General features: G+C 39.9%; 2 protein-coding genes across 2 annotated transcripts in view; one reads left to right on the top strand and one right to left on the bottom strand.

Moving 5' to 3' along the window:
• Positions 1-18,223, top strand: part of LOC101864445 (protein RRP5 homolog) — a 46,171-nt gene extending 27,948 nt beyond the window's left edge. The window contains exons 24-39 of the mRNA XM_005094083.2: positions 522-589; positions 797-928; positions 1,655-1,748; positions 4,585-4,667; positions 5,353-5,415; positions 7,263-7,347; positions 8,424-8,607; positions 9,231-9,441; positions 9,921-10,161; positions 10,545-10,682; positions 11,226-11,291; positions 12,312-12,496; positions 12,972-13,140; positions 14,170-14,323; positions 14,906-15,071; positions 16,085-18,223. Of these exons, the coding sequence (XP_005094140.1) occupies positions 522-589; positions 797-928; positions 1,655-1,748; positions 4,585-4,667; positions 5,353-5,415; positions 7,263-7,347; positions 8,424-8,607; positions 9,231-9,441; positions 9,921-10,161; positions 10,545-10,682; positions 11,226-11,291; positions 12,312-12,496; positions 12,972-13,140; positions 14,170-14,323; positions 14,906-15,071; positions 16,085-16,235 (2,190 nt within the window). The 3' untranslated portion in view covers positions 16,236-18,223. The remainder of the gene's footprint in view (positions 1-521; positions 590-796; positions 929-1,654; positions 1,749-4,584; positions 4,668-5,352; positions 5,416-7,262; positions 7,348-8,423; positions 8,608-9,230; positions 9,442-9,920; positions 10,162-10,544; positions 10,683-11,225; positions 11,292-12,311; positions 12,497-12,971; positions 13,141-14,169; positions 14,324-14,905; positions 15,072-16,084) is intronic.
• A 4,506-nt stretch (positions 18,224-22,729) lies between these two features.
• LOC101852162 overlaps positions 22,730-24,990 on the bottom strand; it is a gene marked incomplete in the record, with an annotated part of 20,773 nt that continues 18,512 nt past the window's right edge. Inside the window, 2 exon segments of the mRNA XM_013080099.2 lie at positions 22,730-22,947; positions 24,419-24,533. Coding sequence (XP_012935553.1) covers positions 22,848-22,947; positions 24,419-24,533 — 215 coding nt within the window.

Genomic DNA, 24,990 nt, shown 5'->3' with positions numbered 1-24,990 from the left:
AAGGGCTGTCTCTTCTTTTTTTTCTTTTTTTGTGGAAATTAATTATAAATCTATGGCGCCCTTTCCAACATAACTTTTGATCGTATCAAGGCTACTTCGACCCTGCTTGTTTGCTCCAATCCGATCAGGGTGGAATAGGCCAATCCGAGAGATAGAGATACTCAAATTAAAAAATTTACCCCACTCCAGATTAATAGTCATAAAATTCATGTAGAAGCAAAATGATCTATGGTCTGGTGGTTACTGAAATCAATGTACATGTATAATAAACTTTAGACCATTGTTGCTGAGTCTTTTTTAGATTTGACTAGTTCTGAAGTATGAGTACTTACGGTTGAAATTCTTGTTTCTAAAATGCCTTGAATGCTTCCTAATAACTCATGAAAAGTTTTATTATGATTAAGGGGGCTTTGAAAATGATACAAGTAAAATGTATCAGTTTAGTCAGTTCATTAAATATTTTATGTGATGGATCATTAAGTCTTCTCTCAATAATTGGGTTTTTGTTTTTTCTTTTCCAGCACATGAATGATGTGGAAGCTAATCCCATGTATAAAGTTGGAACCTTCACAGATGTTGTGATTAAAGAGTGAGTATTTATGTATTTTTAGACCTTGGGATTCAAAACTTTTGTTTTAATTAATGATTAGCCCTTTGCTTTAGTAACTTTGTCCTTAGTTTCTACAGCTGTTTCTCTGAACAAACACAAAATATTGCCATGGAAATTACAATACTGTGTTTTAAAAAAGCAAGAACTCGCTTTGTTCAATGAGGATTTTTTTTTTTTTGTCTGTAGGGGTTTTGGGGACAGTCAAATAGGAGTCCTCTTGATGAATGACCCAGCAGCAAAAGCCAAAGAGGAGGAAGAGCTGAGGAAACGGAAACAAGCCATACACCAAATCAAGCCAGAGACGTTTATGGAAGCAAAGTAAGTGTTCATGTGTAACATTCGTCTTCATCTGAGTTGGTGAAAGCGAAGTAAGTGTTAATACTTAACTTTCTTCCGTTGCCTTGGTGAAAGCATAATAATTGTTGATACAATACTTCCTTCTTTTTCTGTCGTGGTGAAATAATAGAGCGCAAGTTTTTAACTATACTTTCATATTTTTAGTAGTTAGTGGAAGCTCAGTGTCTGTACGATATTTTTTTCCAATATTGCCTTGGCTGATGCAAAGTAAGGGTTAATCTTTCTTTTTTCCCTACCATGTTGATGCAAGCAAAGTAAGTGTTATGCACCCCCTGCCCCTCCCCCCAGCCTTTTCCACAACTGACTCAACACAGTGACATATTCGTTTAATGTGATGGTCGTGGTTTTACTACCCTCATCCCTTAAGGAGAAAGGGCTGATCTCACCCCTGTAGCTGAACTCTTATAAGAAGTAAAGTTTTGCATTTTACTCAGTTTTAGTTTAAATTGTTTTATTTTGATTGTTGAGGACTCTCATTGTCTAGAGGTACACCATAAAACACCAAAAAAATACCTTCCACAAAAAAAACTTGATATTTTATATGCCAAATTTGTTGAAATTGTTGTAAAGATGACTCACTTATTGCACTTTAAATGGGTCCTTAAACATCCTTTATATTACTTTTTTATTCTTCTGCATTAATCATAGACTAATCGTTAATGTGTTTGCATTTGTGTTTCCATTCAGGGTGAAGACTGTTCATCCTCTCCAGTTAAATATCGCTGCAGGGAATCTTCATGGAAGAGTTCACATTTCAGAGGCAGCAGATGATCTCAAACAAGTGAGTCATTACCTAAACTTCCAGGATGACATTACATAGCAATGCCAATCGGGCTTTCCTGCGCGGCGAAAATTTGGTCCCCGTTTACGGGCGATTTTGCGGACCCAGCCGAAGCGTAGGTGACTAACTTTGTCAACCTCGGTCTGCTCTATTTCCGAATCAATCCGAATGAAACTCGGCAACCAATCAGAAAATAGGGCAAACTAATGATATGTGGACGTTGAAGTTCGTACACATAAATTAACCTATACTTTTGGTGTCCGGAACACTTTCGTATCGTGCACACCGAAAACTATAAGGAGTTTGAATTTCAACGCCGACATGGTAATAGATCCATCTATCCTCTGTAGTGTGCTCAAATTTGAACGTTCTGTGTCAAGTAGTTATTTAGACCCGATCATAAATGCACGACTACCCCCGTGTCCAAAGCGGCTTTGCACGGAGACCGGCCATTTTCCCCTCACTCTCGTGGCAAATGTATGTGACCTACAAATCCCCGCATGACTATTCCTGGCCCGTTCATTGGTCACTTGAAATAGGGCAATGGCGGGCGCGCGCATCCGGTTGTTTTTCTCTCTATTCCCCTGTAACATCGCAATGGGGGTATTCCGAGGCGAGGTTATCTCGTCTCGGGGTGTTCGCATCTCAACGGGGAAAAAGAATTTTTAATTGTACGGCACGCTAGATTGAATTAACTTATCTCTTACGGTCGGCATGGTCTAAAGTCATCATAAAAAGCTTTGCAATTATTTAGTCACGCTGCCGACATATATTCTTAAAGATTCCATGTTGTGATACGATGCTATAAATAAAATGGACTCATCCCGACACCCCTTTTTCGCAAAATTTTAATACATACACCACAATTTTAATTATGACAAAATAACTACAAAATTGGTAGTAAATCTGACTGCAGAAATGATTTGTACACTCAAAAACACATCGGGTAGCCAAGTTTCTCTCAAACACTCCGATTAGTTACCGAGATATCGTCGATTTTCTTACAGAATCTGCTACTGCGTGTTCCACTTTTTAGGAGTATTTTCCTATATGTGGGTCATCCATATTTTGCCGACCTTTACAACCCCATAACTTTTTTATTTATGAACCGATTCTCAAAATTCAAGAAGCACAATTCTTATAATTGAAAATTCTTTCTTAGGTACCAAAAAAAAAGGGCTAAAGTGAAAATTTAAATTTTCATAGGCATTGCTACATTACAGTAAACTACTTTTACATTTCTGTTGTACGGTTGTTTGTGACCGCATCTTGTGAACAAAGTAAATTTGATGAATATATTAGAGGCTTTACGACCTTTGTTTTTTTTTAAATAATCAACTTTTGAGAGGACGATTGTCTTCTAGATCCTCTTTAGACCTATGTTGTGGATAGTTATTAAGGAAAAGACCCTTTGGTTTTATTTTCTTTTGCATACCTGCCAACCCTACAGGAAAAATCGGTAGATCACCGACTTTTGGGTCAAACTACCGATCCACCGATTTTGAGATGAAGCCACCGACTTCGGGATTCAGCAGGGTGACTGCCAGGCCCCGGGAATTTGAGAAAGTTATCAAATATTTGAAAACCAAATCCGATAACGCCCGAAAGTTCATTTTTGCCGGTCGCGATTGTGATTCATTCGGCTCCCTCGAGAGCATGTTTCTCCACGCAGACAGGCGGCTATGGTGGCAAGCAGGTGTGATACCGACGTTTGATCGGGATAATCAAGATATACTTTCACTTTCGTTACCACCCAGAAATTTGCTGGTAGCAGTTTGATAACGCAACATTAATTGTAACAACATGCAGGCTGTGCATGGCAAACGCTGTGTCGCCTTGAAAATAAATCAATATTTGTCCTGTGCTGTCACTTGTGAAAAAAAAAAAGAAAAGAAAGTTATAGTTATACAAGCGTCTTGTCGGGTTCGCCATTGTGACCGGTCAATGAACTTGCGCGTTCCATCACATTGTGAGCACCGGCACTTGTAGGGGGTCACCAAAGTTCATTCAGAGTCTGAGCGCTGCGTAGTATAGGACTCCGGAATGGGGGGGGGGGTATTTTTTTTTTAAAGATACACTCGGGGGAGGGGGGGGGTGAAGGCAACACCAGGCCAGGGGACAAAAAGTATTTAGTATTCTAAATTTTTTATTACCTCTAGATCTAGAAAACTCTCTGCAAAACGCGTGTTGGTGCAGGCCTTGTGTGGACTCGGGATCCGTCATACTCTTTCCTTGTAAACTCTGCAAAGACACAAGGCCAAGGCTAGGCCTAAGTCATCCAAGGCCCACCTTTTCTTCATCTTTGCTTCTGTTTTTGTTTTGTTTTTGGGGGGGGGGGTTGTGGTTTTTTGGTTTCATTTGTGTGTGTGTTGGTGCAGGTATGAATAGGACAGGAACTGCACCAACTACTAATAGAGTAAATGCCTCTGGTAGTTTTCATGTTTGTCATTTTTTCTTTGTCATTTTCTACATTTGTTTGAAGTCGCAAACACAATCATGCATATTTGATGTGGGTCAAAATAAAATATTAATAAGGGTCCCAAATTAAGTATGCGACAAGAGGTAATATAGCCTACTACAGAATTTTTAGGTCAACTACAGATTTTTGGACAAAAATTTGCGTCCAACTACAGATTTTGGCCCAGGCAATGTTGGCAGGTATGCTTTTGGGGTCTGGGAGGTGTCAAAGAGGAGAGTAAATTTTTATAAGTTTCCCTTTGGTGGGATTTTTATACTTAAACTAGAGAGTTCTGTTTCTTGTTATGGCACCTATTTGTGTTTTTCACCTTTCTAATTTAGTTTATGATCATATACTGGATTTTTTTTTTTCTCGTAGGGAGAGAACCCACTGCGTCGTTTCCACCCAGAGCAAATGATCAAAGTGCGAGTGATCGGCTTAAGGGATGTCAAGTCACAAAGGTTTGTTCTCTCTCTCTCCCTCTCTCTCTCTCTCTCTCTCTCTCTCTCTCTCTCTCTCTCTCTCTCTTTCTCTCCCTCTCTCCCTCTCTCTCTCTCTCTCTCTCTCTCCCTCTCTCTCTCTCTCTCTCTCCCTCTCCCTCTCCCTCTTCCTTCTTCCTTTTCCTCTCTCTCATATGTTGAGGCAATGTGATGGTGTGGCCATGGCGGTCTAATGGACGCACTGGGTTATGCTGATACTTGTCCTTTGAGTGTGGTTAGATGATGCTAGGTGGCCAACATGCTAAGCACAGCCAGGTGTGAGAAGAAGTTGTTCAGAATAAAGAACCTGTCCAAGTAAAAGCTTGCATTGAGATCGTTTATTGTTTTCTGTTTGTTCACTGACGAGTCTCCTACACTCATCTGGCCGAATCGTAATTAAATCTTTCTGTCTTGCCAGTGCCGTCACTTGACCCGTGACCTATTTGTCTGCTTTGACAGCAACATTTTTTCCAGTTTGCTTGAAATCAAAATATTTTTTACCTTAAAGTTTGGCTGTCATTTCTCTGCCACCCGCGTGAGAAAAGAACTTCCACTTTTTACAGCTTCTCAAGCAATGAAATTGACAGAATATGTTAGATTTTTTTCTGCTTGTTTGCAGACTTTTTTTTTCAAGTCACACTAAATTCTTTTTGTTTTTCTTCCACAGCTACTTACCAGTGACCAAAGTCAAATCAAGTCGCACATTGCTTGAGTGTACGCTGAAAGAAAGGTATTCGACTGTTTCAGAATAGTCTTGTTTTGCGTTTGAGTATAAAATCTTTTGTTTGTTTGTTTTTTGTGGGGGGTTTTCCTGTTCAAAAGTCAAAGGAATTGGTTTCAGTACTGCAATTCCTTTACTTGATATCAGCTGACAAAATGAAGACAGAACTTCAGTCAAATAAAGTGATCAAGTGTTTTACTGAACAAAAGTGGGAGACTCAATGCTTTTGAAGATGTAGCAGCTTTCAGTCTGATAAATGCATGTTATATGGCATTCAGCTGTTGCGTACTGTCGCGGGGCAAAGTGTCTACAAAATCAAATGATCACTACTTCCTTTTTGTAATTTGGGAACATTGTCGCCATCAAATACACCCATGAACGTAGGCCGTATGAATTTAGATAATTTAACTTTGAGCCCGGTGCACTACCTTAAAACTTTCATTGGAACATAAATACCCTGTTCACCCCTCTCAGGCTACTCTAATAAGCAGTCATAAGCACTGATTGGTAGAGCCTACTCAAAAAAGTGAGGGCGACTAACTCCTATTAATCTTGAGGCTGCTGAGAATGCTTGTTCTTTTTTTCTCGACTTTTTACTTTTCTGTACTCAGATCTCGACATGATTTCCTGGCCACGAAAAGCAAGACAAAGACTGCCAAATTTGAAACCAAACTGCTAATATATAATTTGTAGTATTGTCAGCTCTGCTTCTTTGCGTTTTATTTGTGTATTCACATTTTTAGTTTGATTTACTTTTGAAAAATCTTGAGACCATTATTCTCACCATGCATTAAAAAGTTATAGTTAAATTTGCCCAAAGTGGGAATAAAATCATTTAATGAGATATTTTCTCTATTATTTTTGCAGGTGAACAATTGTACAATATTAATTCAGGATTTGTTTTCATTCATAACTCCGTGATGCCACTTCAAATAAGAAGTTATGTTAATTATTTTCCTATTGTGGAAAAGTTTTCGTTGGTGGCCTCATTTATACCTGGTTCTTTGTTTCACCCTGATTACCTTTTCAAACAAGTCAGCCTTTACCCCTGCATGCTATCAAGCATCCCATCTATCTCCTGGGATTTTGTACCCCACTCAGCCGGGGCCCTTATCGGCAGGTCCGGGAAGCAACCTGCCTTGTTAACTTGTAAATTAGCTAGATTGTGTTGATGGGGGCGTAAAAACAAAGGTCCTAGTTGGGTTTCATTTTTGTACCCTTTGTTGCTATCTTTTCTTTGCCTTGCAATAAATGGCTGCTATTGTGGTGATGTGCTTCTTTTCTGTATTCAAATGTAAACCCGGTTTTCAAATTCATGTTAAGCTCAGTGAAAGTAAAAGATTTTTTTTCTGACGCTGGCAACTACTTACTTTTCTCTCTAGAGATGAAAATGAGGCTACTGGTTAATTTATATCATAGCCTTAGAAAATGTTTTTGGGAGAAACATGTGGCATGGTTTGGCGGGGTTGAACACTAGCACTGTACTTTTTTAAAAACTGGTTAGTTTTCGCCGATTTGTACTGCAGGGCTGCATTATATTTTTTTACAGGCCAAACAGGAAAGGGCATGGGTGGTTGGTGGATTCTCTGGTGTGGTTTCTCCTTCTTTCCCATCTAATATCTATTGTCTTTATCCTTCATTTTTCTCATGTTACTCTCTAGTTACACTTCCAATCTCCAGCCCCCATATGACTTATTTGTGCTGCAAATGCCGTAAAAACTCTTACTAAAACTAAGCAGGACATATTTAAAGAGTGGCTTGACAGAATCCAAATTAATTTTGAATTAAGTTTCTGAGCATTTTTGAATCTGTAGTGTTTTGGGGGGATGTGACTGAGTGTTTGTCTGTGTCCTCAGCAAACTGAAAGGGAAGACAAAGGAGCTACTGGTGCCTGAGCTGGACCTGGCAATCGGGGACCTTGTTTGGGTCTTTGTCATCAAGGTAAGTTACAGCTAGTTTCGATAGTTACTTGTGTAAGTTGATATATGGGAATTATGTATGTTACAGTCTTGAGTTTCTGGGGTTTTTTTACAGTTATGGGTTGTGCATATTGCCACAACAGGCTATGATAGTGACTTTTATTGCTGCACCTGGGAATAATTGTCTCTGTTTTGCAATTTTGACTTGTGTGTCTTACGACAGTGAGTTGTCGGCATTGCAGTAGTCACTTGCGTAAGTTACAACAAGGTCACAATAGTCACTAGTGTAAGTTATAGCATTGTTTCTATTGTTCAGTGCTTGTCAACCTTTCTTTGGTCTCCTAAGGCTAAAATTTTCTTACCGCCCACCTGTATGCTTTTCCAAATGGGGCAGTGGGAGGTTGGCAGGTGCTCTGGTTTTGTTTGCTCCTTCTTTCCTATCAAACATTTATCATCCTTATCTCCCCTCCTTCTATTTTGTGTTTGTTACTCTCTTGTAACACACCTAATCTTCAGCACTTATATGACCTTATTGTGTTGCAAGTGCAATAAAACTCTTACTAAAACAAATGGGGCTTTGAATGTCAATACCTGGGTGGTCCCCACCACCCTCCAAATTCACTGCATCGCTCATTATATTAATCACAATAGTCTCTTGTATATGTGAGCGATGTATGTTACAGTTGTGGCTTTAGTCTGTTACTGTAGTGTGAGCTGTGTACTTCGTAACAAGAGTCACCCAAGTCACAATGACTTCTTAAACATTGAAACTGTCATGTAGTCTTTCGGTTAGTCTTTGATATATCTCAGATTGAAATATTGATAAGTACATGCCACCTGCGTCTGTGTTGTAATGGTTAGACTCTTAGCCATTGCACAAGAGAGGGATGAGTTCAGTTCCCACCTAGGGAAGTTACTTTTTTTTCTTGTGTCTCTGTCTCCAAGGATATTGTTTCCCTGTCAGCCTGGTTTGGCCCCTTGCTGGCTTAATTGAAGTAGCCTGCCTTCGAAATGATCAAAATTGTGTTGATGGGGGTGTAATGTATATATATATACAATCATTATAATCAGTCATGAGTTCATGCTTTAAATTCTCAGGTGTCTGGCCACAAGGTGTGGGTACAGGTCGGGCTCTCTCAGCAGGGCTACATTGACTTTTTCCGTGTGTCGGAGGACATGTCTGTGGTCAATGATGCCACCAATCGTTTCCTTCCTGGTCAAGCCCTGCTGGCAACGGTTCTGAACAATGACGACTCGGACAAGCTGGTGCTGTCTCTTGTGGGTACGTACACGGGAGGGGGTTAGAAGAGAGTAGAAGTTGTCAGTTTTATAACCGTATTTATTACTGGAATCTTTGTGTAAAACAAGAGCAAGAGTTTGAGTCACTCACCATCATCTGCAGTGTAATTGTTAGACTCTTTGCCACTGCATCAAGACTGAGCTCTATTCCTTCTTAAATAGTTTTTGTTGGGAGGGGGGGTTGTTTTTTAATGAGTTATTCATCATATCTGTAAATTACATTTTTCTTTGTGATTTCACCTATGTAAATTTTACAAGTTTTGTACAAATTAATTTGCTGGGTATTTTTAGTTTCAAAATACAACCCTTTCTTCCTTTCCTTCTCCCACCTAATTAATATTTCAATGTTCTCAAACCTGTGAATATTGTCAGTTGTGCCAATGGGAAGAACTTTTAGTGCATGCCTCTAAGGTCATACTTGATAGATATTACAGGTGTTCCGTGGTTAAAAATTATGGCGTCTAGACTTTTACAAGTTGTTTAGAAAATAGCTGCGTATATTTTAGGCAATAAAGGTAGACCTTGACTAAGCAAAAATAATTTAACATCAATTGTTTGTGACATCGGGGTTTTACTGGTTTATTTATTTTGGTCTTTCTTTCCCAGGTTCGGATATCAAGCTGGAAGTTGGCCAAAACGTGACTGCCCAAATCTCTAGCATGAAGACAGACACATGCCTTCATGTGAAGCTTCCCAGTGGTCGTCTGGGTGTGATTCAGTCCAAGCCATCCATCTTGCATGCCGTTGGTCAATATATCCGCTGCCGTGTGGAGAGTGTAGAAGGGGACATGGCCACACTCTCTCTGCTTGAAGACAGGTCAGCCAAAGTCTATCTTGTACATTTACCTTTCTGTCTGTTGGCTCTGTCTGTCTTACCGTTCCTCTCGTGCTAAGTGAGAGTTAATGTGTCAAAGTGCTTCCCTTTGCTGAAACAATTTTTCGTCTGCTAGGGCTGGTCTTTGATGTTTGATGAGTGCAATTGTTAGGTCTTATATCTTTTCTTTCCCTCTGTTTCTGTCTGTTTGTCTCTTTCTGTAACTTCATTGTTCCGCTTCTGATGTCTGTGAGAGTGTTCAAGAGTTGTTTATTTAGAGGTTTGCCCATCTTTTCTAATTTTGTTGTTGGTTTGTTGTTTACATTATACTCTGAACAACGACAAATCGAGCAAGCTGTTGCCATCTCTTATGGGAACCGTGTGAATGAGAGCTAAAATTTTCACTGTTAAATTTTATCAGAAAAGTTTGGCTCCATCAACTTTATCATCTTACTGATTCATTGTCTGTTTTATGGTTGCAGCAAAGGTCCTGTTGTTCAAAGAAAAAAACGTAAGAGGAAATCTTCGGTCTCTGAAAAAACAGAGGAGGCGGAAATCGATCCAGAAAAGGCACTCAAGAAACAAAGACGGCTGAAAAAGAAGATGAAGAAGAGGAGAGCTCAAGCTGAAGAGCAGAAGGATAGTGGAGTGGACATCAATGAAAGTTCCTCAGAGGTTGAGGAAGAGGAAAACACTAGTGCTGCCGCAGTAGCTGCCTCAGTTGTAAGTTAGAATTCAGCATTGAATTTTGTTTATTGTCTTTGGTCATGCTTTTCATTTTTTTAAATTTAGGTTGCATATGATTGAGTGGTACTCTCTGACTTTTGATTGTCGTTTACTTCAATTTTTTTTCTCTTTTTCTTAAAGTGGGAATGGTGCTGTAAACGTTGACTGCCTTTCTAAAAATAGTTGATTGAGTGATACTCTGCGACTTTTGATTGTTATTTACGTTTTAAAAAATTCTTCCCTTTTCTTTAAGTGGGAATGGTGCTGTAAACATCAACTACTTTTCTGAAAATCAGACACACATGTTTTGGGTTTTACATCGCAACAGAAGTTCAGCGCATGTTTATGGCGGATGTTTTATTTATTTTTCTTATTCTCAGACAACAAGTGAGGAGCCCTCAGAAGCACCCGCCCGACTGTCTCTGCCTGGCTTCTCATGGGACGGACAGCTCCTGAAGGAACATGGGGAGGAGAATGGCGCCAGTGGAAATGAAGAGGACGATGATGATGATGACACTGTGAGTATTCTCAGTCTGATTCCCATTTGTTGCACCAAAGTAGGAAGGTTGAAAAATAATGAGTCTTTGATTTTTACAGTATTAGCCTCTGTCACAGATATAATCTTAGTTATGCTTGCCTTTGTAAATTGTCATCTCTCTCTCTCTCTCTCTCTCTCTCCCCCTCCCTCTCTCCCTCTCTCACACACGCACCACAAGTAGTCTTTTTTATATGTGACACTTTTTCTCATTCATCTTTTTCTTTGGAGTGTTATAATTATACTCATCAGCTCCCCCACCCCACTTTTTTTTTTTCTCTCTATCTCTTTCTCTCTTTCCCCTCCCCCTCCCCCTCTCCCTTCCTCTCACATTTGATGATATTTTCTGTGTTTATGAATACCAGTCTCTCTCTCTCTCTCTCTCTCTCTCTCTCTTTCTTTCTTTCTCTCCCTCCCTCCTCCCTCCCTTTCACACACTCACACCATTGCAGACATTTCTTTTTTTTTCTACTTGTGTTCATTTAATCTTAATTTCTTTATAAATCTTTTTTATTTTAATTTCTAGGTTGCTCCTGAATCTCTAAAATCAAGAAAGAAGAAAAAGCGGGAGGAGGAGAAATTAATTCAAGAGGTTTGTGCATTCATAAGTGGCTGAGATGCCGTGTGAGTTACAGTGCCTGGTGTTTGTTAACATTGTGAAGTCTTCTGAAGTGCAAAGATGGTGCTTACATACTTATTCTTTGTCTCCTACTTTTTGTCATTATTTTTGCTCACTTTTTTTTTTTTAAATTTTGTTTTGTTTTTGTAAGTGTTTTATGGCGCTCATAACTGCATACGGTCATATGAGTGCGCAGGACACATCGGAAATTTTTAGTTGGTAGGAAATTATAAATTTTGCCTGGGTGGGGGCCAAAACCTACTCTTATCGATTTTGGACCTCCAAGGGATCTTTAACATACGCAACTGCACACTGGACCTCCGAGATATTATGCCTTTATCCGAGAAGGCTAGGTGTTAGATCCTACATACCATAAGATCAGGGGTGTGGCTGAAAGACAGCAGTATAAAGGAGCCAAGGAGTATTGGAGGAAAGGCTGCAGAGAGAGTCAAGAGGAGGGGACAACAGAGGTGAGGGGTTGGGGGCAGAATGTGGAGACGAACGCAGACGACAGAACATTGTTAGAGAGCAGGAAAGGAGAAAATTTTAGAGAAGAAAATTTTCCGTAACTATCTGGATCCGAACACGGGACAGACCTATTGAATGAGAGGTAAACACTGTAGCCTCTAAACCTTGAGAACCCCGTTTTCTTACTTTGAAAGAAAATCTTGTCTTAAGTGTTATTGTAAACCGAATTTCCTTGTAGAATTGATATTACTGGGGATTAGAGGATGCCCCTGGTAGGTCCTATATCTTTTCTTTTCAACAGTTATTTCTATCTTAATTTCCCCTGCACTGGGTGGCTGTTATCATGTCATTGGTTTTCTCTTTTATCATGTTTTTTCTTGACTAAAAAAACTGGGATCAATGTAAAGAGAACATTTTTTATATCTTTTGATGTTTATTTAATCAGGCGTAGCATGTAGAAAAGAGGAAGAAAAAGTAATAGATTTGTTTATACATTTTTATGTCTTTTTGTATTTGCTGTTTCAGTATGAGAGGAACCAGCTGGAAGGTAACCTAACCCCTCAGACGGCAGCGGACTACGAGCGCCTGGTGCTTCAGTCTCCTCACAGCTCCTTGGTCTGGCTCCGCTACATGTCGCACCATGTGGAGCTCGGAGAACTGGAGAAAGCCAGGGCTGTGGCAGAGAAGGCTCTGGAAACCATATCTTTCAGGTAAGACACTGTTGATCAATACTGTTATGGCATTGTTGTTGTTTTTTCAGTTATGATGGCCATAACTGATAGATTCAGTGTTGGTTTGTCTTTCAGGTTACCGTAGGACACACCAGATCAATACCACAATAGCAGTCACTGTTTTTCGGTTATACCAGTTGATCTGAATGTCTTTTGGAATTAAAAGATGTGAAAAGTCCTGAAGCAAGCTCTTGATCCTCTCACTTTTAGTTTTGTGACTTTTGTGATATTCTGTTTCCACAGTTGTGTTGATCAAATACTAATCTTTTGTGAGTAAAACTCACCATCACAACTCACTGTCTACTGTTCTACAGAGACATAACTGCAACCCCACAGTGACCCTGCGTCTTTGCACACTGGGTCAAGCATTTTGAATGGGGGGGCTATAATAATATTATAACCAACTTTTGCACCTTTGTGTATGAGTCTTTTTTATTTGATTTCTGCTATACAGAGAAGAACAAGAGAAGTTGAATGTGTGGTTGGCATACCTGAACATGGAGACGATCTACAGTGAGCCAAAGGAGGTGAAGAGACTGCTTGAGAGAGCTGTTCAGTACAATGAGCCACTGAACGTCTACCTCAAACAGTGTGAGATGTATGTCAGTGCAGGGAAGACTGAGGTGAGATTGGTTTTTATGTCATTTTGTTAACGTTATTGTTGCAGAGGTGAATTGGTTTTGTCTGATGTCATTTCGTTAATGTTATTGTCACAGAGGTGAGATTGGTTTTGATGTCATTTCGTAAAAATTATTGTCACAGAGGTGGGGTTAGTTTTAATGTCATGTGGTATATGTAACCGTACAAGGAAAGAGATAGAGAGGAAGGCAGAAAAGGAAATGGGAGTACAACATTACAGAGTGGACAGGAAAGACGATGGGTGACAATCTGAGGAAAACAGAGGACAAACATAGATGGTGAGAGCAGTGGTGCCCCCATGGTTGCCCCAACCACAGGATAGAAGAAGAAGGTATATGTTGTTATTGTGGGAGGTGAGGAGATTGGGTTTGATGTTGTGTCGTTAACATTGTTATAGTGGCAGGTGAGATTGGTTTTCATGTCATGTCGTGAACGTTGTTGTTTGAGGCAAGATTGGTTTTAATATTGTGCATGAGTGAACGTCGTCGTTGTGGGAGGCAAGATTGGTTTTGATGTTGTGTCATCAATAGCGATGTCGCGGATCCAGTGATCATGCTGGGCTTATGTGTTTTTTATCTCTCCTCATCTTTGTTTCCTCTTCCCCTACTTCAACATCACTTTGTTCAACAACAAAAAATGAGTCCAGCTTCTGTGGTGTTATGATCAGACCTTGCAACAGTTCATGCAAAAGATTTGGGTTTGATTCCTGGACAGGAATGTTATTTTATCCAGTATCTCCCATCTGTTTCCTAAAGTGCTGTGTCCCACTCAGCTTGGGTTGTCCTGATAGGCAGGATTGAATAGCCAGCCTTCTATTGTCTAAACTGTACCAATAGGGGCATAAAATATCTGCAATCAAAGGGGAAGGAGGGGAGGGCTGTCAAAAAGAAAAAATGCATAACCCTATTTTTCATTATTGAACACTGAAAACATATTTTTCAATTTCTAAGGTTTAGGTCTTTTTCTTTTCCTTCGATTTTTCCATAAATTGTTATGCTATTTTTCCTTCCCAGGATGCAGAGCAGTTGTATATTGTAATGACAAGAAAATACAAGAAGGACAAGTCTGTGTGGAAGTCTTACGCTCAGTTCCTTTTCAAGGCTGATCGCATTCAATCTGCTCGGAATTTGCTTCAACGGTGCATAACTGTACTTGATAAGAAGGATCGTAAGTGTCAAAATATTGTTTATAAGCGTCTGTTCTTTTCTTTAAACCCTATTTTAAATTCTTTTTGTAAACTATGTTTATAGTTATTTCTTATTTGCATAACGATATCATCTTTTGCTGACAATTTGTGCTTGTATTGGTGAACGCTCTGGTTTTACCTCTAATCCCTGGTGTGTACTCCCTGGAGTTACCACATATGTCATATGAATAGAAAAGGGATTGGATTTTTTTCCTGATAGTCTCATCATTACAGTAAAAGCTACATTTTGTCTCTTTCTTCAATATTTCACCATGTTATTTTATATACCTTCAAGTTGGTTTTGTCACTTTCTTCCAGTTTTTATATTGTAGTTAGTATTATAAAATCTTCAAATGTATTTTGTCACTTTCTCCAATGTTATCACTTCCTTTTTTGTTTTTTTTTGCACAAATATTGCATTTTGTGGTTTCATGACAAGCTTGGGAGAGAGCAATATAATGTGTCACCATGGCATGTGAGTTTGTTGCATTTCTCATCAAAAGTCAAGATAAGAGTCTTCAGTCTGTATTTTCAATCTCATCTTTATTCCTTTCTCTCCAAAGATGTTGAAATAATCACAAGATTTGCAACACTGGAGTTCTCCCATGGCGATGCAGAGCGAGGGCGTACTATGTTTGAGAACCTGATTGCCAGCTACCCAGGTCGCACTGACCTGTGGTCTGTGTATGTAGACATGGTCGCCAAAGTTGGAGATACTGATGGGGCAAGGTGAGACACAAAACTATTATTTCATATCTGGGGGGATGGTAGACTCAATGCCCTTTTAATAATTTTAATCCACTTTTTTTTACACTACAGATAGCCATTGTCCGTAAAGCTCTTACTAAAAACATCTTTCCTGCACACTTTTTTTTAACCCACTGAAGACTGAAGGGTTTTACTATCATGTACAAGCACCGTAGACTGAGGGTTTTGGGGTTTTTTTTTCAAAATTATATAAAATCTGAACCATTGAACCAATTGCAGTGCCCTTTTGGCACAATCAAGAACAACAAAAAACGATAAACATACCAAAGTACAAGAGTCTATCTCTTCTAGATTATTTGTCATGATGTTTTGTAAAACGGTATTAAAAAATTCAATGTTTAAAAATTTACAAATAAGTCAGTCACTGCAATTTACAACACAAGTAGTCTTTTCAGTCACCTAACTAAAAATTCTCTGGGTCACAAAGTTATGGACCGATTTCCGTGAAATTTTTGTGGAATCAAACAAATGTCTATGCATGCATCTAAGTTGATCGCGTGCTTTTAGCGGCATTCATATGAGCGCTATACAGCGATAATGACAATCCCGCATTTTCCACGGGAAACGTCTGACAGCACTGATGGCCCATCCCATGTTTTACACAGGGAACATCTTCTGTGTGTTTAACAGAATATTTAGATGTCTCAGATGGGAATAAAAGAAAAAATTGCTAAATATGTATGAACTTTAGTTGTAATTTACAGAAGGGTCGTTCAGACGTAAAATACCCACTGTTAGGAAAAGAAAAGGTAACGACTGTTATGAAAAGGTAGCCTGGCAGTCTTTTTTATTTATTTTTTTTCGAAAGTTGCCACTAACATTAGCTGTAAGTTGTTTTGATTTTTTTACAAACTGCTGTTTCTTTGAGTATTGCTAAAATCTCTTCTTCATTTTTCCTCGAAGAAAATTCTGAGAAACTGATTCATTTACAGCCTTTGTTAGATTCTAAAGATTTTGATTTCTGTCATTTTCAGACATATTCTTGAAAGAGCGGTTAAGCAGAAACTGAACTCGAAAAAATTGTCCTTCCTGCTGCAAAAGTTTGTGCGATTTGAGGAGAGTTACGGCACCGAGGACCAAGTTCAGCGTGTGAGAGATATGGCCGTGGAACTCATGGACTCCTAGATCTATCGGCAGCTACACAGAGATTTGCTTAAAGCAACAAGGTGTCAAAGTGATGCTTTAGTCACTGAGGGGAGAAAAAAACTGAAGTGTAATCACAAACGTTAATACTGGTGGTATTTTTTTTCTTTTGGTTTTGGTTTTAAATCCATTTACAGTCGATACTCTCTAAAACGGCCTCCCAGTGTCAAGGACAAAAGGTCCGTCTTCCACAGTGTCTTTATAATGTAAAAAAAGATCGAAGGGGGGGGGGGGGGGGGAGTGGCTGTTTGCACAGGTGATTGTCTTAATTTTTATGGACTGCAGATAAGCGCTTGTTGGTGACCCCACAAAATCTCTAGCGAATGCTTTTTGCCATGGCTAAACTGTGGTCCCCTGAGATTTACAGGACCGGTGCTCATGAGCTCCCTTGGGTCAGCTGCTAGGTTGTTTGCACCGTCATACATTCATACGGGCTTTCAGTGCTCTGAGTGGCACAAGTAGAGTGCACTCAGGTTCATAGAGTTCAAATAATTTGGTTATTCATTACTTGTTCTTAAGGCCATTTGTTATTTGATGGTATCTCTGTATTCATAACAAGGGTAAACATTTGTTCCAATGCTGGGGTGTATTATATAACGTGGACCCAATAACCTGACTTTGATGATTAACCCTTAAAACCCTATACCGCTAGTAACCGCTGACGCCCTATTTTCATATACCGCTGGTTACCGCTGGTCGACTTTATCGTTTAATTCCCAGTGCTAGAAACAGGGGATGTAACTCCAGATGACTCTGTCGCGAGCAGAAAGTACCGATAATAGTCATGAGAGCAGTTCTACACCGAAAGTTTGGAAATTTTGCGCGTTTTTAAGAAAAATTAGCCACTTTTCGCTGCCAGGCTCTTCAGGCCGCAAAATTTTTGACATTTTTTATCCTAACCAGATCCCAATAATGATCTCCCAGTCGGATATATCGATAAATATGACAGCTGAAGACGATTGCCATGTTCTGCATAACATCGATGATGATTTTGACGATAGTGGAATTGGCAGGGGATCACCACTAAAGCTACCAGAGGCTAGATCTACAGCTGGGTCTAATAATACTTTGACTGAAGTGGAGTCGGGGATCACACACAAGACTTAACTCATAGAGTTGGTCCTAAAAACCAGTGTTTTAACCTTTTCCCCCTTTGTTCAGACTGTGCATTCATATATAAATAACATTTTCAAACTTCAGTAAAATCTAACAACAATTAAAGACACAGTAAACAAAATAATGAACCAACCTAATTTTTTCTAGCATCTCAATTTTAATTCAGGATTCTAGGGAGGTATGAAAAAGAAGAATTCAGGGTTTTAAGGGTGAAGTGATTTGTCTATTTCAGCATGGTAATAGACTACCATAAAGAGCTATAAAACTGGGCTTTGCTACTTTCATTAGCCTTGCCTTATTTGCAACAGCTTCAATAAAGACAGTGGTCTTTGAGACATGTGAGAATTGTTTCTGTCCACACTATTTCTTTTTTTTCTTTTTTCTCTTTTTCTTATTTTTTGTGCAGTCATTATTTGGGATTTTTAAAGTAGGTAAATTTTACAGGTTTACCTAGTGTCATTCAGTTTGAGAAGTGACTGGAATGCATTCATCAATCCATAGGTGCTACAAGTCATTGTCATCTCTTTTACTTTTTAAAAAAATAAAGATTGGGTTTTTGTAATTGTTGCAAATATTTTTTGACTGTCTTGACATTGCAGTAATAGCGCCAACATTTGGATGAACTCATTCTGTATGTATTTACTCTTTTCTATGAATCGGTGTGTATCATAGTGTATGTTTACCAGTACATACAATTTATTGTTTTAAAATGTTTGTTCTGTATGTATGTTTATGTAGGGAAAATTAATCTGGTTTTGCTCCTCATGTTTGAAACTCTATTGTTGCACAGAATTGAAAGCTGAAATTATGTGAAATATTAAAGGTTTCCTCTTGCTGGGGAAAGACAAAAGAAAGCTCTTGTTTTCTTTGTTACAAATGAAGTCCAACGTGGAAAAATACTTTTGTATTACCCATATTGTTGAAAACAGCTCACCTGCTTGTCATGGGTTTTTCTAGTTTGAAATGCGTGTGCGAAAACTGACTTGACACTAGCTGTGACTTTTGCTTTACACTCCAGTTGATGTTCTGTCATGTTTTCTTACCTTAAGGGGATTCGAGAAACAGGAGTTGAAACACACAACCTAAAAAAAAATTCAACTTGTTGCCACAAACATCTGTTTATTAATACTGAATATTTATCCACTGTCCAAGAAGACTGGCCAAGAAGTACAGTAGAAGAATTCTAAAGACAAGCTTCTTCCTGTAATCCTACCTAGATTTAATTAAATTCACAATTCTTGAAGATGTTGTTCTGTCAAATTGGTATGTAATTTATTGTTCCTACGGTTTAGCCTGCTTAAACTGAAATCAGCGGAACCACTAGATAATCTTCTGTTTAGCCGGGTTTTCAGTTTGCGGAGGGTTGGTCAAATAGTAATGATTGTCGACAGCGTAGAGTAGTGGATGCGATGCTTGTGGCAACTTTCACTTTTTGAAAGTTTTTACCTCTTTCTGTAACTGCAGTTTGAGCAGCAGGCTGTACACTTTGTGCTTTCTCTTCGGCTTTGCCAGCTTGCTTAATCTGCCAAGCAGTCTCAAAGAACAAATTAAGAAGACAATACAAAAATGAGAAAGCAAGCCCAATGCCAGTAACGTCATGAAGCACCACTTGTCGTCACATGCTCGTATGTAGGGCCAGTGTGAACCAGCTTCCAAAGACTATAGGTCATCACCAACCAAAGGTCGGTTGACATATACATTCGAACCTATCATACTCAACAACAACACACACACACACACACCCTTTATACCGCCAGCCCGCTTACCACCAGGTTTTGCCAATGTATGAAAAGGAACGCTGGCATAAACAGTATTTGCGCCTTCACACCGCCATTTGCCAACTGTCTGGTTATACAGCCTTCTCAAATTAATGTAGATTTGCCCCTCTATACTGCCAGCGAACTGGCTGCCAGAGGTACATAGTTACATACTACACTTACTGCACACTGCATCCATTGGTGGCTGGCTTGATAATCTTTTTGCCACACACGTCTCTGTGAGTTCGGCCTATTTCTAAAGTTTTGGGCTGATTATGAAAATGCTATTATTTTTAGGCTTTGTCAAATTCACGCTTTTCAAGACGATCGGGGAATCATGAACGCACTGCTACCCTCTGGGTACAGTCGTAAAAGAAGATCTGCATTAAGAATGCCGACCGTTGAGATTTAGGAAAGTCCTAGCTACAGGCATTGTCTAGAGACGGACGTCTCGTGGGACAAATCTACTGACATCTGCACCCTGGTGACGTTTAAAGGGGTGCGAATGGTGTGTTTTCAACCTGAAGTGGTCCATTTGTCTGGGAATTTTTAGTTCTGATTCTCTACATGTCCTAACTGATGGAACATCTTCACCCTGACATTTTAGAAGGCCTTAAGGGCACTTTATCATTATTTCCGTACCTTGTGCGAAACTTACGAAATGAGGTAGGGGCAAGGTAATGTTCAATACCGTGTTCTCAGCTGGCGAAGGAAACTTGAGAAAAACTATATCTGCTTGTTCGACTATTATTGTAGCTTGCAATAAGGCGCAATCGTAGGGACTTTTAGTGGAATGCCTAATGCAAACTAGTACGTCATGACACGAAAATGGGGACATAGCTGAAAATGGGTTGTAGTTTTTTTTAAGCGCTCTGTAAAGCAAAACTATTCTATGGAGTTATCTAAAATGAATATCAGACAAATTCCTTTTGGCTACCAAATGTTGTGTACAAATTTTAAACGTAAAGCTTCAGTTTGGAATGAAATATTTATCAAAAAGTTGTAAAGTTTTTTTTGGATCGCCCTGTAGCTTAGCCCCTGATCCAGCAGAATCTGGAGCTGTACATGCAACTTGTTGCTATTCGTTTTTGTTTCCCTGCGCATGGCAATCGCTCAAGACAGATTGAGATGATGTATGTTTGTTCTAATAGCCTCTGGGACACAATAGCAACGCGCATGCAGTTATCTTGCTCCCTCTTGACGTTCTTTTATTCTTTGACTAGAACTAGAAAGAAACTGTAAATGTTTTATGCCTCTTCCAACACAATTGAAGTCATTAAGAAGGCGGGCTGCTTCGACCCTACATGCCAAGGTCGACCCGGACTGAGAGGAAAACAAATTACAATGTCCCAGGAGGCAGGTGGAGACAGAAAAAGGCCTCCCCACACGTGAGTCGATCCCACGTCTTTTGTGTGGAACAATAAAGAGCGTAAAGCCACAGGTTAGACTAAGCTGTGCGTGTGATAGACTTTATTGATCTTTTTGTTTTATAGCGGTTTATACCTAACGTCTTGACAGTTGAGGCCGCGTGTCCATCAAAAAGCAGAAATGACGATTTTTTGACTCGAGTGGTCAGTTCTTCAGACCTTCAGCGTGCGTGTCAACCGACGTTGAGTAAAAAGAAGCACATCTACACATAATTGTCATTTAGTGTTGGGGAAAAGTACGACAGACAGAAGGAAAGGAAAGAAATGGGACCTACCAAACACCCCCACCAACGTGTGAGTAGCTCTGACGACACTGACATTTCTCATTAACCGTTAACGCGTTATAGATAGTCAAGAGGTCAGGTCAATGAACGCAAGGGGAAAATTGGGGAAAAGACATTGTTTTAATAAGTAACATTATTACAGCCCGGCACGGATGACTCAAAAACACGTCAGGGGTTGACAAATGTATTCGACACATTCATAATTCGAGTTAGCCGTATCGTGAACAATTAATAAGAGATGTCAGTCGTGGAATGGCAAATTGTACGAGCTCTCAGCTATCCGTGATTTTGAGTTTTAAGTGTTCGTGTGTCCAACTAATATGCATTTAACCCTATCCGTACGCCCCCAGGTCATTTTGTACCTCCGGGGTTGTATTCTTCACATTTTAGAATACTTCTAGTACGAAGATCTCTTTGAAACTTTCAGTATTTCTCAAAAAATCATTTTGTCAAACTGCTATGCAAAGCGTACGGATCAGATGAACGAGTAAATTTCCTCTTTGGAAAGTGGTGGCGCAGAGTTCACCACGTCGTATGGATACCATAGCAGCCTTTCTACTGCTACTCCATGGCTCATTCGTACTGCTGTCTTTCAGCCACACCCCTGATCTTATGGTAGGTAAGATCTAACACCTAGCTCTCTCGGATAAGGGGGGGGGGGATCCTCAGAGGCCCCGTGTGCAAGTTGCACACGTTAAAGATCCGTTGGTGGTCTAAAATCGATAAGAGTAGGCTTCGGCCGCCACCAGGGGAAAATTCAAAATAAATTCCTACCAAACTGAAAATGTTTGTCCCGTACACTCATATGACTCATGACCTTATGCAGTTGCAAGCGCGTAAAACACACCAAAGCAAAAACAAGTGGCTTGCTGCACGCAGACTCAGCCTCAGATAATGAATACATTAAAATTTTCCCTCGAATTGAACATTAGGATTTTTTAAAATACTTTTTAGCTCTGACTGGATCTAACGCTGATGAGTCACCACAATGGCCCAACTTAAAATAAAGAATAAGCTGCATCCGGCTTTCCATCCAGATGACCCGTGTTTTGTCGGGAGGTGTCGTGTCGTTTTGGTGGACACATCCAAGCGGAATGTTTATGGATTTCCAATGTAAAAACCAGTGTTCCATTTCAACCACCGACTTCCCGAGAGACGGACAACTTACAGTTGTGGACCTTTGCTTTGTAAGAACTGTCGTGACAATCACTGTTTGGTACACCTCCAGTGGAAAATAACATAGTTCATTTTTGCTTTAATCTTCACTGTTTACATACAATTTTAACAGTGGATCTTTTTGTGTTTTGCAGAGGGGAAAAAGGAAGTTGGAGAGGAAAACAAACAACTCAAAAGCACTTGGGTTCGTAATATTTGTTCAAACAGATATGAAATTGAAGAATATTGCACTTATTTTGAAGATATTCAGAATGTTGTTGAAAACAATTTCAGCAACACAAAAATGACACTGTCACTGCTTCTTTTGTCGTGCACAACAAAGGCTCTTCATTGCGATCTCTACTCCAACTCCGAGACCCACGAGGGAGGCTTTAGACTACTGAAATATGCAAGCCTTCATGATCTGAACCTTGCTTAGATATTTGGCCCACACAAACTCGAAGCATCAAGGAGAGGGACCCGGCACAGCCCAAACGGGGAACATCACAACCAAATTGACTACATCGTGGTAAAGAGGCGCTTCCAATGTCCAAACCAGTAGCCTTCAACCATAACACAGATTGTCCAATTCCACACCAAATGTTACACCACAGACGACAGTCTTCCTTGAACCATTAGTAGTGTCGATGCACACCAAAAAAAACGACAAAAAAGAACAAACAACAACAACAACAACAACAACAACAAACGGACAAAAAGAACACAAACAGGCAAGATTTCACTGCTGAAGGCTGAGTTTATTGTATGAATTATATCATAGATAATGTATCAAGCAGTGGCAATGAGAACACTCAATCTTTCACAAACAGAAATTCCTATCTCGCTGCGATTGCCTCAGGCGTTACACTCGAGTTTCTGACAGCAGTCGCCAGACTCTTTGACCAACGAACACTGCCCTGCAAGCTCGGCCGGCAGTGAACCCCACTGTGTGCACCTGAAAAAAAAGAAAATAAAGGCACATTCAGTTCCTAATAGACCATTAAACTTTGGGTACCCCCCGCCCCTCCCCTCTTGTTATACCATTATAATAATTATATATCACAAGCCCCGCTTACCGCCAGATTTTACCAGTGTACGAAAAGAAGTGTCTATTTAATCATAATATTTACTCCTTCACACTGCCATCCACCATCCACGGTCTCAGTTGTGCGGCCGTCATTTACATTTAACTAGTATATAATATACAAATTTGCCCTGCCATACCACCTGCGAACTGACCGCCAGAGGTACACACTCACACTGCACACGCGCACGACACCCACTGGTTGGCTACTTGATAATGATAATTCTTCTCCCACGGGAAAGACAGAGATGAGAGAGAGAGAGAGAGAGAGAGAGAGAGAGAGAGAGAGAGAGAGAGAGAGAGATCAGAGAGAGAGTGAGAGATCAGAGAGAGAGAGGAGGGCAGTCGAGGCTATACTATAGAACAGAAGAACCAGTGGTGGTGGGCAGTGAAGGGCTCACGGGCTTGAGCTCCCTAACCCCCACCCCCACCTCTATTGTCTATCCCAAAGTGAATGAAAGTTTCTTACAACTTAAGTGAAAATTAAGTAGATCTAGATGAAATTTGGAGGTGAAACAGCTTGGTCCCCACCATTCAGAAGAATTTAACATAGAACAAAGAGATGGAAGACAACGTGACTCTTCTCGTTTCAGTGGTTCTAAAAATGCCGTGGCTCACAGTGAGTATGACAAATCATCATTGTTCAGTTCTTATTGCTCGCTATTTGGTTGTAAAGAAGAGGAAGCAACTTAAGCCCCACCCAAATTTTGGTCCACCCACCGCCACTGAGAGGAACCCCATTGAACTGCCAGCCCCGCTGTTCCGCTAAACTTTTGCTCGTCTCAAGGGTGGCGGTACAACGAGGTTTGACTTAAAGAGCAAGCTATCTCTACCTCCTTTTGGTTGAACAATTGTCGGTCCCTTGAATGTGTTGCAGATAGTTGGAGGACACAATTTATTAGGCCCTACTTCTGTCTGTCTACAACTATAATAATAATAATAATACTACCTTGCACTTAATGACCGTTATTTTGTAGGTGTATCCTGCTTGTCTTACTAAAGGCAAAATTCATAATGTGCAATTTGAAATACTTTTTTTCAGGTCATTTTGTCCACTGTGTTTTCGCTAAAGACTCGTTGTTAAAACTCGCCAATCAAGCTGCTATTGGCCATTGATACAATCAATTCAAAAAATCTGATTTTGAAAATTACCTTTCAATTTCTCTCCGTCTAAGCCTCTGTTTTTATTGAGTGCCGTAACTTTTAAACGTGGAGTTTTAATAATAATCTAATATCTTTTCCATGTGGACATAACAAATACAATTGCAGTAACGTAACAGCAACAATGAGGCAGGATCCCTATGCCCCATAGAATAGACTATAATTAGAGTGGAGCACTCACTTCTCTGTGCAGATAATTCTGTTCCTCGCGGCGTCGAAACAGCTGCAGACATAGTCACAGCCGTCGTACCAGTTGACGTCAAGGGGTCGTACCTCGCCCTTGTAGAAGCAGACACCTGGAGACACATTGAAACCGTTGTACAGTTGACTCCATTTTTGTTGATCTCGATTGAGTTGATCTTCGGTTAAAGTGTTGTTTTTCTCTGGTCTCAGCACCTCTTCTTTTTTTACCTGTCCCAACGGTTTAGTTGAACTTCGGATGAGGTGACCTACCATGCTCTATCTGTTTGTTTATCTGAATCAAAATTATACGAGTTTGACAGTCTTCATTTTGATTTGTTTTGGTGCATATATATAATTAATTAAAGTCCTTTTCAAAATTAGTCATGTAAGACACGGCTTCTATGTTTTGACACATGTCTGTGAGAAAGCGTACGCAGTACGTATCTAAGACTGTGAACTCTATCTATGACTATTTTCTACAAAGGCCGTGAGGGATTCCAGCAGAGATCTGACCCGTCACACGAGGTGAGCGTTTTAACGTTCGACAAAGGTCCAAAAGGGACCCTGAGT

The sequence above is a fragment of the Aplysia californica genome, unplaced genomic scaffold, assembly GCF_000002075.1.
Source record: "Aplysia californica isolate F4 #8 unplaced genomic scaffold, AplCal3.0 scaffold00075, whole genome shotgun sequence".
Classification (NCBI taxonomy): Eukaryota; Metazoa; Mollusca; class Gastropoda; order Aplysiida; family Aplysiidae; genus Aplysia; species Aplysia californica.
The sequence above is the reverse complement of the archived record's forward strand: the minus strand, read 5'-3'. Positions and strand labels throughout refer to the sequence as shown.